The sequence below is a fragment of the Passer domesticus genome, chromosome 6 (assembly GCF_036417665.1).
Source record: "Passer domesticus isolate bPasDom1 chromosome 6, bPasDom1.hap1, whole genome shotgun sequence".
NCBI classification, from domain to species: domain Eukaryota; kingdom Metazoa; phylum Chordata; class Aves; order Passeriformes; family Passeridae; genus Passer; species Passer domesticus.
The window spans coordinates 51672392-51687217 of NC_087479.1; the positions used below are offsets into that span (position 1 = coordinate 51672392).

Sequence of the window (14826 nt, forward strand, 5' to 3'; positions counted from 1 at the left end):
AAGGCAAAGTGCTATTTTTAAACACATTATCTCAGTAAAGAAACACCTGGTGGACAGCAAAAGTTTTCCCAGATGCTGCAGGGTTAAATCCCATTCCCTCTCTCCCCTAAGCTTGTCCATGTCTCTACAGGTGCTCACAAGGTTTGGGAAGATGTTGATAAAGTTCCTTCTAGTAAAGAGAGACATACAGCATCTTTGGGCCATGACTTCAGACCATCTGCCACTGCAGGACCAGAGAGAGTGCAGCTCATTTCACGTCTTACCTTTTCCAGACTCACACCTGTTCTTTTAACAAGTGCTTGGAGTCTTGCAATAGTCTCATTTTCCTTTAGCAGCTCATAGGAATTCAGAGGTGATCCTGCTATGTTCCCATTTCGTTTATCAGAAACCAGGTCACATGCTCTGAGGCTCTTCATCTTGGAGGCACTTTCACTGCAATGCAGGTTTCCCTCAGGTGGAATTCCAAAAGCCATCAGTATCTCTGAAATTTCCTGAATGAACTCAAGTTTATTTGGAAACTGGGGTAGATCTTCTGGCAACTCGATGAAATGGTTGTCTACATCCACAAAGCACAGGTTAGCCTGGGATTTAATTTACAACAGGACAGCATTACAGCATCACTAAGCACATTATTCATCTCTGGGATTTGTGCTTATTTAAAGATTCAAATATATTTGCATTTGTTTGGTTATTTTGTAAAACAGAGTTGCCCCAACCAACTGAACTGGTTGGTTAGCTTTGAAGAATGTAACACAAGACTTATATTTCCAGGTCTTTTGAGGAGGTAACTGAGAAAGCAGACTAATTTTACAGATATTTACTATGTACAAAATAGATTGTAACATAAATTAGGTACAAATGTGTGATTTTTTTCTTCATACATGTACAGGTAAATTTTAGCTACAGGATATGTACAATTCTACTTTACACATGTTTGTATATAAACAGGTGACTGCCTGTTGTTCAGATTATCAGTGCCTTTCTCTAAAAGATTGACCAAATTTCAATTTATAAGGTGTGCTGATACTGCAGAAGTGCAATGAAATTACCTTCTCTTTTTCTGTAAGCAACAAAAGGCAATTGCCTGACAGCTGAGGTAATTCTTTCAATGAGCAAGTTTGTTTCCAAGAGAAAAATGAAATTAACTAGTTTACGTTCTGTTTTTCTGTTCTCCATCATTTACCACCAAAAAAGACCAAGGTGAGGAAAAAAAAAAAAAAGAAAAACCACCTATGTGGCTTCCACAGCAAGATCAAAAGAAGCTCTGCATCTTTCAAGGTTTACCTCACTCTTTATTTGGCAAGGAGGAAGGTTCCCCTTTTGGCTTCTGCACTGCAAAATCAAATGGGTTCAAGACATTACATAACTAAACACATCACAGCAAGAACCTCAGTCATGTGTGAAACCTGCCTGGAAAGTTCAGAACAGAGAAGTAACTTTGCTCTTCTGTGGAAGTATTTCAGTTTCTCTTCCCAGTAGAATCAACATTGACTGTCACTGTTTTGTTTAACCTTCACTATACAAAATATTTCACTCAGATTATGGGTACTTCCAACCCAACTGCATTGCATCATTCTAGGAGCCATACCTGAATTCAGGCATCACTACAGCTTGGCAGCAAAACCACCTTTCAGGTCTGTGAGAACTGACATATTTCCAGTTACTTCCTGTGATTCAGTAAGTGCAGGAGGATGAAAACACCACCACAATTTAATTGGAAAGCAGCAATTAGAAGATATCATCCTGACATGGAATGAATGGTGAATGATCCCAGAAATCAGAATTACAAGGAGTTCTGGTAGGAATTTGCTGTGGGACTGGCCATAGACTAGAATAAGCTGTGCCTGACAAGATCTGTTCTATTAAGGACACTTATGAAAATATACATTTAGTACTTGTGACAGGTTTCTATAGAACAGAGGGTGTCAACTCTCCTTAAAACACAAATATCTTATTAAGCTTCAACATTTAAACTGAAAAAAGAATTCTTAAAGCAGAACTCCACTGGACATCTTGCACTAGCCTGCACAGAACTAGTCCAGTTCATGCCCTGTTACAATATTACCTACCCATGGTTACAAAGGAAAGCCTAAGTCCAGTTCTTTATTTCCTAATGTTCTACATTTCAATATGGAGATTGATTTCTTATGCTCAAAGGAAAGCATATAAAACAGTTTAATATCTCTTGTATAGATCCTTTACTGGAAATTAAATCACAAACTGAATTAGGTGCTGCAAAAGAATCCATGGTCAATAAAGAGAATTAACAGATTGATTCTCAAACAGTTTCTAGTGCACCTTAGAAAAAGTTTTTCTTTTTATGCAGGGCAGGTGTGATTGCTGAATTCCCCTAATATCAGCACTGCTCCAAGGCAGCATCTGAAGCAAACACCTGAATCGAGGAGCTTCAAGGCTCCCTCTGTAGCCATGGTTCTGTGACAATCAGAAGTCAAGTCAGCTGGTGTTTGTCAGAAACACTGTAAGCACTTCAGGACAGAAGAGAAAGGAAGCTTTGAAACCAGGCACAATGCCTACCAATCAGTGCTGAGGGAGAAACAAAAAGCATTGAATTTGCCTCAAGCAGTCTGCAAAAAGGCAAGACAGACTCCATAAGAAACTCTTCAAACAGTTTAATTGTATTACTTCCTTTTACAACTTTCTTTAATTGATGCCATTCAACTTTCCTTCCTTTTTGGATCAGATTCTGCAGAAAACATCACTCTTGCTTAATAAGCTTGGTTGTACCCACAAAGCACTTGGCCTAAAAGAAATCAAACATTAACCTTACCAATGCAGAAATTGTAATCTTCACACTGAAATTAAACTCCTTGCCAATGGAAGAAAAAGCCAAATTCAATGTTTGCTAAAATTGCTTATAAATATCAGGACTAACACCTGGTTATTCCTTCCAATGTGATTTTCCCTTCTGCAGGGCTCCTCTCTAAAAGCAATACACACAGCTTAAACACTCTGAACTCCTAACAATGACTGTTTATCATGCAACTTGTAATTACATTTTCCAGAAATTGGTATATATGGAAGCATTTTTTTTTAAGTTAGTGTGCAGCAATACTCTAAACAGAGCGTAAAGAATATTTTCAGGGACACTCTGTAGTTATCCAGTACCTGGTTAAAAACACATAAGATAAAGGACTACCATACCCAGAGCATCATAAGCAAAGATTCCCTGGGTGACTTTAGCCTTTCTGAACTCAGGGAAGCTGAGGTCATCCTCAAGAATTCACACCAACTTCTGAAAAGGCCACGCTCCTCAGGGAACAGAAATGGCAAGAACATCTCCATGCACAAGCCCTTTAAATGGTACCAAACCAGTATTTTTCTGTGAAAATGAAATCTGAAGTAAATCAGTGACAAACACCAGAGCAGTCAATCTTACTATGCTGCTACACTGTAGATCCAACAGAATGGAATACAGTAAGGATAGAGGGCTCCCCTCCTTAAAAACTAAGGAAAATTACAAGGCACTTATTATTTATGAAATCATGGTCATCCAAAGCATTTTGCATGCTAGGAACTGGGCAAGTACACAAAGCAGAATAATAAAGAAGTTCTTTGGCCACAAGGGTTTAGTTATTTTGTCTGGAGGCAGCGCAGCTGAGTGGGCTGTGAATAGCTGACAGCTCTCTATGTGGATACACTGTTTATTATTTTACTCACACAAAACTAAAATGATATGGAGACAAGATACTTGGCAACATGTGTAAGTAGAGATATAATTGAAAGAGCGTTCTTAAATTAGTTATGTGGTATTTCAGGTCTCTAGAGCAGTCATATTCTTTTATTTGTTGCTTACATATCAGTTTTCTGATCAAAAGAAACCCCAAAACAGCTGCACACCACTTCACTTCAATAGCAGCTGTCACAGGAGAGGACACATTACATCATCTACAATAAAAGGTTCTCCTGAGACATTACACTAAGGAACAAGGATGTCACATCCTAACTTAAAAACCTGTCCTTCCCATAAGCTTTTATCATTCCAAGTAACAGGGTGTCCAGGTGAAAGCCTTACAAACCTTAGAAATGTGAATCTAAGCAAATCAGTGTTTGTGCACCTGGTTCCCTGAAGCCAACAGCACCACCTTCCATGGCCTTAGTGGGGTCTGGAGCACACCCATCCATTCCAAAACCAAAAGACAATTGCAATTCTTTAGTCTGACCTCAGGTACAATAAGGACCAAAGCCCCAGACAGATCTAGCAGGGCCTGCATCAAGCTCACATCCTTCCTTTCAGCTCTGCTCAAAAGCACAGAAGAAAATTATTCAGCTTCTGCTTGAATACAGCACTGAAAGGCTGAAGGCCACTCATCTCCAGCCTGTATCACCTCTGAGCATTTGGCCCCAGCCTTGGGGACCAAAGGTTCCATGTTCTCTGGGTACACACAGCACCCAGAGAACATGGATGTGCAGCTGTGTACACACGTGGCTGGCTTGTGCCAAGTGTCTACAGAGGGCCTGAGCTCTGAAGGATGCTCCTGTGCCACTCCTGTAAGCAAATGGGGACCTTCTGCACTTATTGTCAGCACTGCTGTCCTTCATGGCAGCCCAGAATCTGGGAGTGAGAACAGCTTACAGCTCAAAGCCATTGCAGCCTGCAGAAACTCCTCAGGTGGCTGCTCACACTGGGCTGCAAAAAATATAAAACTGAGGTTTGCCAATAAGTTTGCAGTATTATCAAGGATCAAACCAGCAGATAGCCTGAGAATGCATACAAAGCAGCAATTATCTTTCAATAATTATCTTGGTCTAAAATGTGTTAGCATCAGAAGAAAAAAGGCTTTTCAGGAGACCTTTATCTTCTGAAACAACATACAAAAATAAAAACCCACAGAATTTCTTCAGGTTTAGCACTGAATCATCCTTTTAATGGCACAAATAAAAACACTGAGAATATATCTAATCTAATACTAGCAGAGAAAATGCATTTTAGGTTTTAAGTCTTTCAACTTTTCTAACAGGAAAAGCTATTGCCCAAGACCCTTGGGATCACTTCATAAAAAACAGGCCTTTTAATGAGGTACTACTTTGATTTCACCAGCGCTGGAAACTCAGCATTGCTTATTTCCACTGAAAAATAATTTCAATTTCTACCATTCTCCTAAATTAGAGTGGTGAGATATACAGGCAAGTCCTGCTACATGAAATGGTTTAACTTGCTTGTTAAAAATGTATTTCTGTAGCACTGCAGAAGTTTCTTTAGAAGGAAATGCAAACACACATCAAAAAACCCAATCTTACTTCAGCACTTGCTAGGTTTGTGATCTGTGAGGAAGCTGCTAAAACCAGTTTTATTGATCAGTTTCACTGATAAACAAAGCACACTTTTGCCAGCAACACCTGAAACAGCTACAGGTCCTTTCCTTCCCTTTGACATCTGCAGCACCTCATTCTAGCACAGCTTTTCCCACGCCCTCCCCTTCCCTTCTGGGCTCCTCACAATGCCCTGATGCAGCTGCCAGGGAAACCACAAGGATGCTCATGCACACACAGCCCTCAGAAAAGCAGCAGCACCTGTGAGAAGGAGCACTCTGCTGCTGGCATGCACAAGAAACTCAACTCCACACCAAACCCCAGGTTTTACTGGGCTGCAGAGTCAGGTCTGCAGGTCATTGGTGGTCTTCAATGAATTCTCCATCAGGGACTGCTCTCATGTACCCAAATGATAACCTAAAATTGAATTTTGTACTAACACAACTTTTTTGTTGGAGATTTTAATCATTATCTGCTGCAAGCATTAACTTCTAGGATACAGCTGGATTTCCATGCTGCAAAGCATCCCCTGGAAACACCAGATGGGAGCCAAATATGGGAGGCTGCCCCCAAAACAAACCTTGTGGCATATGTGTGCAAGACTTACACCACACCCAACCTGAGGTGGGACAGACAGTATTCTCACCACACCAAACCTAACTGAGTTGGGACAGACAGTATTCTCACATTCTTAGCCTAAAAATATTAGCCTAAAACACTTTGAGCAAGAAAAATTAGTCTTTTTTAAAACTTCATTATAAAACCACAATGAAGAAGCCCACAGTGACACTGAGGGATCCATGCTGTGCTAGACAGCAATATTATTTTCTTCCACAATGCCCTTCAACTGAGAAGCACTAACTAGATTTTCTCTCAAGGCTCACCTCTTTGGCCCCTGCTTAAATCTGATATTGCTTTCTTTTACAGAAGCTGTCCCACACATGCACATAAATAGATTAGGAACAGAGATGCAGCTTAGGCAGTTTCAAGACATAGAAAAAATTTTTTTTGCAGAACTCAGAATAAATTACAACACAGACCAGCTCTTTGTATACCCTTTATGACAAGTGAGGAAAATCTGATATCAGGAGACTAGAGGAGCTCCTCATATAACCCTGATGAATTCATAAAGGTTGATACACATTCCAAACTTCAGAGATAAACACTGTTAAATATATTAACAGCCCCTCTGATACTGATGATAGCACAAATAATGGAATCCACATGCCCTCTTCTACTGTTCTACAACAACACATAATTCACCTTCCTTGGCAGGTTTTGTCTGCTGTTCTATGGGGGTTTGTTTGGGTTTCTTTCTTGGTTAGCTGGACTTTTTTAAGCAAACTCCCTACAATGGAAACCTCAATAATAGTGAGCTCCTGTTCTTCCCAGGAAGAACAAATAAACAAATCTATTGGTACAGGATAACATTTTGGTATTTCCTAAGAGAACAGAGTCTCCAGTCCATTTCTCTGCCACAGCTACATCTCCAGCCTGCAATGCAAAGGATTCAACAGCTCACAAGAAACCTTACCCAGCTGTGACTACCAAGGGCATTTCTCAGACTATGTGCACCAAGTTTTAAGAGCTCACTCTTCAAATAAGAAAGAGAAAAGCTGAAACTTCAGAAGGACAAGAAAGTCTGGCAGCAAATTTCACCACATGGGCATGTTGCTGCTTTCTGTCTTGTCTGTCCTCCCCTCCCAGACAGTTCTCATCTCTGTAAGATACTATCAAATATCTACTCCTCCACCTTCACATAAAAGGCTACCTGTAAAAAAAATGTAAATTGAGGTGTCAGACCACTTTTTAATAGTACTTGGATTTCATTTCAAACATCTAAAAATAGATCAACTGCCTTACTTTAAACCTTCAAAATAACCTGATAAATCTCTTCCAAAAACTATTTACCTTTTAAATAACTGAAATGTCTATTTGAAGTTAAAATATGTTTATTTAGTTGGAAGTACTACAGTGATTTTAAAATGAGGAAGCTCTTTACAAAAGAGGGACAGTCTTTTAGAAGCTTGTGGTAACAGTGAAAACATCCATGGTGCATATTAACATGCATATCCACATGTGTTTTATTTTATCAGCTATTCTCCCTAAAAAGTGTACTAGCCATATTAATTAGGCCTATCAGTACAGCCAAAATTCTGAAAAAATAGTAAACCAAAGGAATAGACTGTTGTTTTAATGGCAAGAACACACAATACTCTGTTATTAATTATTCCAGTGGAAAATTAAAAAAAAAAGAGAGCAAGACAATGAAGAAATCAAGAGATTAAACACTTTAGTTTTCACAGAAAAAAATACAATTTGAAAAAAAAAAAGTTTTACTTTGAACTTGCCAGGAAAAACAAATGAAAACTACCAGCATATGGATTTGAGAAAAAGAGCAATGTTGGCATGGAGACCAGACTGGAGGTTCACAAAAATATCTTGTCTTTAATTTCACACAGCTTTTTTATAAAGGAAGGTTTTTTGTGTCAAGCTATGCTGCAGCACTGCCTGATAATGAAAACAAAAACCACCACCTCCACAAAACCCTGTGCCTGCCATGCTTCTGCTTTCCCAGAAATGCAAATGGTAATAGAAGAAAACCCAGAGTCAGAGAAAAAGGCAGAGAATCCTACCAGGGCCTCTAAGAAGGAAGTTTCCCATGATTTACACAGTTCCTCCCTTGAAAAGTTATACCTACAAGTAAGCAGGGGTCAGACATTTCCTCTGCTGCCTGGGGTAGTGCCTTGATCCTCCCAACCAGCCTTTAAACTCTTGTGGCACATCCCTACAAGGAGTGTTTTGTGCACACACCCGGCAGGCTGGGTCCATGCAAGACAACCCCAAGAGAGAAGTCCAGGGCAGGGAAACCCAGCCTAAGCCCAGACAGCAGGAACCAGCCCAGTGCTGATGCCAGTCTTGCTCTTCTCACTCCCTTTTGGCCACAGCTGGGGAGCTCACACTGCACTTCCTAGCACTACAAGGCTAATTTTTCCAGCACAAAAATGTTATTTCTGTAACCCCAATACATCAGTTCCTGTAAAATTACAGTTTAATTCCATCAGAGCATACAATTTCAAAAGCAGGGCTTTATCTATTTCACCAGATTTTTGTCAGCATCTCCAAGAAAAAAAGACCTATCCCAAATCCGACCAGCAAGAACTTGACAATGGCTGGTACAGTTAGCACTTGTGTTTTAGATAATTTCTCACTTTCCTCATAGTCATGGACAGTATTTAATCAATCAAGACAAGCTCCTCTCACCTCTTGAGGAAGTTCCAGCTTAGACCTATCATCCAGTCCATTAGAGTGCAAGCCCATGAGGTAAGGGACAGGAGCATCTAGAAAATGAAGGAGGGATGCTGGAAGGATAGGAACATACACGTGCTGCCACTGAAATGGAAACATTAGTGCTGTGATGGTCTCTGCCACTGTCATCAGCCTCTGATAATCTGAAAAAGATCAAGAAAATTAAATTTTTTTTCACAAATACTTTTAAGTAAATTAATTTAAATTAAAGAAATGAGAAGTTGCTTGAAAACAGAAACCACAAAACCCAGTGCTGGCTGAGTGGCATCATAATGAAAACCCAGACCTGCACACCCAGCACATTTTGCAGAAACAAAAAAGAGCTCAACCCAAAGTAGGTCATTCTACAAGTCATATGGAAATGAGCAAACTAACCCTTAATGCATGCTAAGTCACTTTCTGCTACCTATACCAGGGTCACCAGGAGCACCAGTTTGAATACAGAAGCCATATTGTAATCAGCTAAGAAACACATCAGAAATCATTTCTTTTCTCTGTGCTCAGGGCTTTCTATGGAAGCCTTGGATGAAACCCAAGGCATCTGGTATCTCTCAGATAAACATTTTTTCAAAGAGTGTTTAAATGTCTATAAAGCATGCTGTATAGCAGCCAACCCAACAGTGTGACTGAAATAACTATGCAGAAAATGAAAAGGATCAGCTTTGTTTAGCCTTTGCAATGCACGGCCAAAGCCTCAGTTCAATGTAAAAACAACTCATGTCCTCCTAGAACTTAGGAGCAGTGTTAAATCTACCTGTGCAACACACTAAGAGATGTTTTTATGTAGCACTGGTGGCTAGAGCAGTTCACACTGCTGGGCAAACACTGCACCCTCCTCATCTGTAACTACAGAGTCATCTCCAAGGGTTTTTGAAATCACATAAAGGGGGAGGCAGCACCAGATGTGTGTTCCAATACAGCTGCTGAAACATCCCAACTGCCTTCCAGCTGCCAGGCTGGAAAGGGTATAAAACACTCACACAACTAGGCCAATTCCTACCTTCTGTCAGGCTATAAATACAGCACAAACTGGAGACACAGGATGCCTTTTCATGATACTGCAACAACATCCAATTCCAGCCAGGAAAGGGGAGGGAATACAAGGAAGAGGAAAAAATCAGTGTGTATTAATGTGTGGGGGATGCATGTCGTCTCCTTTCACAGAACTACAGACACTGTGGAACTGAAAAAGACACTTGAATGGGCAGGATCAGGTGCTGAGGTTTCTGAAGCTGTTGCACACTGAGGGCAGATGAAAACTGCAAGAATAACATTTGTTCTAAACACTCTGGAGAAAAATTAAGCTTAACTGTGCACTTCTCAAGTTGATGGCTTTGATTCCATCTTTTAGCCAGCCTCCACTCAAGAGTTCAGACAGCAGGAAAAAGAAAAGCCAAGAAATTCAGTTCCTGGCTTTCATGATTAATTTTCTCTGGGGGAAAAGTTACAGAGCTTGGGGTCTGCAAAGAGCCCCACAACCTAAGGGGAACTCAGCACAGGTTTTGCTAACATCACCCATAATTCTGCAGCTTGGGCTTTTGATTCTTAATCTTCATATCAAGCTGTGCTGGTGGAAAAGGTCAGTGATGGAACTACCTGTCAGTGCCCCACAGCAGACCTGCCATGAAGGACACTTCAACCAGAACAGATGAGAACAGCTCAAACAGGTTCAAGTTTTTTCCAAAATCTTACTTGGACTGAAATACCAATGGACATCACAGCAACACTCCCCTACTCTGCCTGGACACCAGCTTCTGCCTGCACACCTACGTATGGGTTTGCAGCTTTAATCACAGCCTGACTGCAAAGAAGTGATGAATTAATGATAAGCTTTGGGAAGAAGATTCTATTCCATACCCCATTTTCTTCACTTCTTTTAAAAGAACTTTAAATGTAGCCATAGATACATAAACATTGCAGCTGGTTTGCATTCAGCTTGTTTATCTGGAAGTACAAGTCTTAAAATAGAAACAGTGTTTTCCTACTACACAAAACCCCCTGTCTGATCCTTCAGGATAATTTAAATACACCTTCTCCCTCTGTCATTAAGCTAACTTTAGTATCAGCCTTCCAAATTAATTACAAAGCAACATCAATAGATCAGAATTTCTATCCACTAGGCAGCCACCTCCTGCCAGGGAGCTATCTGCAAAAGCAGCTCTCTGATCCTGGATATCCACATGGCTTAAACCATTCCCAAAGATTTGTCCTGCCCAGCTGCAGCCTGCAAGTAGCAGTGACTGCATTCTGCTCCTGGCAAAAGGCAAGGACAAAGGCAAGAAGCACGAAAACATAAACCAAAATAACTCTTATGTTTTCATAAGTTGTACCTACCCAGAGAGGGTATGGAGGGAGTTTTGGGTTTAAAGAAGCAAGCAGCACAGTTCTCTTACCAAAGAATTACAGAAGATTTAAAAATAACAACAACAGAAAGATTAAAAGAGTGAAGAAGTGTTTCAGCAGTGCTGTTGCTCTTGTCCTTGAAATCAGAACTTGCTTTTTCTGGTGTCAATGACAGGATCTTTTGGCCTTGTACTGTACACAGGCACTGGTAGGAAATAGTGACATATGACTAAGGCACTGTTAGATGGGAAAGTGCTTAACTGATCACTGTGCAAGGAAAAGAAAATCCACTACCTTTTTAATCTGGCCGCTTAAGAACACAGAAAAAGCATGATTTGTTATACTAATCAACTGCTGTAAATAAAATACATTATCTCTTAAAGTGTATATGAGAAGTTACATAATAATATTTATCTGTAGAAGATAAAAAAAATTGAGAGGTCCTGTGCCTGGAAAAAGAGGAACAGGAAGGGAAGAAGGTGGCAGCTCTAGGAACCGTAATTCCACCTCCCCATTTTCACATTCTACCAGAGAGAAGTCTGTCAAGTGCCCACAGAAATCCTCTGACTCAGCCAAATTTAAAACAATTATACCATCACATTCTGGAACATTTTTTCCTTTTAATCTTCCTACTTCATGGATCACAATGAAATACTGTTGCATTTGTCAAGTAACCCACAAGTCACTTGAAAACCCCTGCAGCTGCAGTGAGAACCAGCTGTGGGTGCAGTATCTCCTGTTGTGTGTCTGACAGAGGGATTCAAGCAGCAAGGTTCCTAAATCCCTGGAGGCATAACCATGGTGTCCTACGCAAGAGATCAGAGCTAGGCAGCACAGAGGAATACTGCAAAGACATTAAACTAATACTTCAGATCTCCAGAATGAACATTATTTTAAACAAGTGAAACAAAGATGGGGTGGGGGGGGGGGGGGAGTGATTTAAAGGCAGAACAGAAAAAAAATCCCCTCATTTGTACTGTAAAATGGCAGCAGACAGCTGCCACCCAGAAAACAAAACTGTCCTAGAGCACAGTCTGTGGCAACAGTGCATTAGATTTCTCCTTTGTTTCTAGCTGTTTAGAAAAATTACCTCCAAGCAGATTTCACAGCTGTCTCAACTCAGTACACACTTTTCAGAAGAGCTCTAGGTGCTCTCTGAGATAAGGAATAAGTCCATTTCACAGTTACAAGAGCAACATAAATTGCAGGAATGCAAACCAGCTCCCCCAGAATATCTGGCAGGGCACTCCCCAAGGCCTCCAGCAGCACTGACTCTTTCCAGAGCTCCTCAGCACTGGCTCAGCACTAGCAGCATCCTCAAATTCCTTCCTCTCTTACAGGCCCCTGACACTTTTCCAAATGGCAGACAGGTCTCTCAAAGGGACAATCCAACTGAGGCATTCATTCCCTCCACTTGGCTTGCAGCAATCCAAAATACACAAGGCTGTGCCAACGTAGTGGGACAAAAGAAGAATTTCCAGAAGCATCGAGTCAGAAACATGTCAAAGGAATCTTAAACCAAAACACTTTCACTGCCAAGTGAAGTTACTCCTACTCCAAGGACTGACTGAAACTTAAAACACTAAAATAATTTGTTTCCTAAAGGATAGCACTTGGCAACAAATTCCTAGAGACATATAATCATGGAAAGATTTGGGTTGGAAGGGACCTCAAGATCATCTAGTTTCACCAGACCTCCAAGAGGTTTGGGGTTTGGTTTTTATTTTGGTGGTCTTGCCTTATTTTGTGCGTGTTTGTTGCTGGGGTATTTTTCCAAGTAAATCTTACAAATCTGCTGATCCTGACATGTACTGTTCTAAATCTAAATCCATCCAATGATACCCATAATCTTACCTGACCTAGGAAAACAAGAAATTATCTCAGTCACCTCAGCTGTCAAGGGTCTGAGCACCAAGACACTGAACAAACTCAGATGACATTTAAAAACTCAGTACTTACATTCTGAAGGACAACCTAGACCTCACACTGGTGTGTGTGCAAGAACATGAAAAAACCTTTACAAAAGTAAAGCAATTACTGATTCCACTTAGAACTGAGTGCACAATCACCTGTATCTCCATTCAATATTTCCTATTTTACAAACAGCAAAAAACAGATGCTACTGAACTATACTGAAGAAAGAGCAGAATATATTAGGAGCATAATACAGTTGAAAAGAATAACAGAGGCAAACAAACAAAAAGAAAGCAAACAAACAAAAAAGGCAGAGGGATCAAATCCCTCAGGAAGTCCTTAAGAGAAGCTATGTTTCAAAAAAAAATTGGCTACTATTACTGAGAAGGCACTGCTGCAGCCAGTTCACCACACCTGAGGTTTGCTCAAAAGAGAGCAAACAAATAACTAAAATTATTTTTCTACTGAAAGAAGACTTTTTAACCAAAAATTAAGGTGAGAACACAACAGAGAGACAAGACACCTCCATAATGCACAACACAGCCCAACTCAGCCCAGGCTTGAGGTGAGGCAGGGAAACAGTGGACAGAAGCTGCCCCAGCTGATCCCTCATCCCCCTGAACTCCAAATGTCTGAGCCTGCAAACAAGAAACTCAAGTGTTCCAGGGCTATTTTAAGCTTCTCTAATTAGCCACTGATCAGACACCTGGAAAGGGCCCAAGACAGAAAGCTGAACCTATTACAAGGGCTTGGAAAGAGAAGCCAGAATACAGCAGGCTAGCCCAGAAGTGAGCTGAGCTCCAGCCTGGAACAGCAGAGCACTCACAAGAGGATGGCCTGGCAGGAGCTCAGGAGCACTGCTCCCACATGGTGAGGCATTTCTGGCTTTTCTGTGGAGCTTCCAAGCCACCACAGGAACCTCAGGCACCTCCACAGGCCAACACCACCACCCCCTGCTCCGTGAAGGGTGCTGATGTTTGAATCCTCCACGGGTGGGACACAGGTACCCGCAGAAACTCCCCCTAAATCTCAAACACATCAATGCCTAATCCATTTCAGGGGAAACCACAAAAGAAGCTTGTCTGCTAGACAAGTATTTCTAGATTTGCTATGAAGAAAAAGCAGAGCAATTTGGTTTTTAAATCCAAGAGAGTAACCACTACAGAGCTCAGTAAGTTTTTTTGACTGCATGTGAATTACTGTGCAGTTTTTCTCTTGCAGTTCACAGCGTCTATACAATGAGAACACCCTGTAATGTAATGTAACATCCTGCTGCCATTACAGACTTTTAATCACCCTGATTGCACACACAAATCCATCCTTGGCTTTAGTCTATCACAGATCTTAACACACTTAGCACAAAATCTGTATTTCATGCTTGGAGAAGGTTGCTGATAACTGTAGGTAATATTTTGTAAATAGTTACAATTTGTGTTCTACCTGTTTGAGTTACAGCTCAAGGGAAGTAAACACTGAAAACAAATTTCAATAACACCCTGGACTAGCCCTGAATTTGTCTTGGGGTCTTTTACTATTAACCATTACTATAAAGTAGTGTTCAAAATGCAGGCTGTCTGCTTAAACCACACCATTCTGAATGAGTGAGTCTGGACTAATGTTAGTCAGCTTGGGCCAAAAAAAAAAGTACAGAAATTATCTTTTGGCATACTTCCACACACTCTGTATTAGAGCAACAGGATGTGGAGTAAGAAGGCCAGTATCCACAAATTTCAACACAGAAAATAGATATCACTCCCACACTACTCGCTAATTGATAAACATGCTATTTCAGCTCAACTGCTGCCCATCCTCTTCAAAGCAAGCTATGTGCCTTCAGAGATATAACTGTTTCAAGGCCTTAATGGAGATTTGGGATTTGAGTTTAGTCAAAACTTTTTTTCAGGTACTTATCTTTCAAAGTAACAACCAAAATGTGACTTTGGGTACTCAAAGAGAAAACTGTATTCGCATGATTAACTCTTCTTCAGA

General features: G+C 40.6%; 1 protein-coding gene across 11 annotated transcripts in view; it reads right to left on the reverse strand.

Annotated features, from left to right (window-relative positions):
* Positions 1-14826, reverse strand: part of DENND5A (DENN domain containing 5A) — a 61466-nt gene that overhangs the window by 25898 nt on the left and 20742 nt on the right. For 6 of the 11 annotated variants that reach the window (XM_064425462.1, XM_064425465.1, XM_064425464.1 and 3 more), the window contains 3 exons: positions 8536-8723; positions 1285-1332; positions 264-581 (listed from right to left, as the gene is read on the reverse strand). In XM_064425462.1, the coding sequence (XP_064281532.1) occupies positions 264-581; positions 1285-1332; positions 8536-8723 (554 nt within the window). The remainder of the gene's footprint in view (positions 1-263; positions 582-1284; positions 1333-8535; positions 8724-14826) is intronic. The other 5 variants (XM_064425466.1, XM_064425467.1, XM_064425461.1 and 2 more) reach the window with 1 other exon arrangement.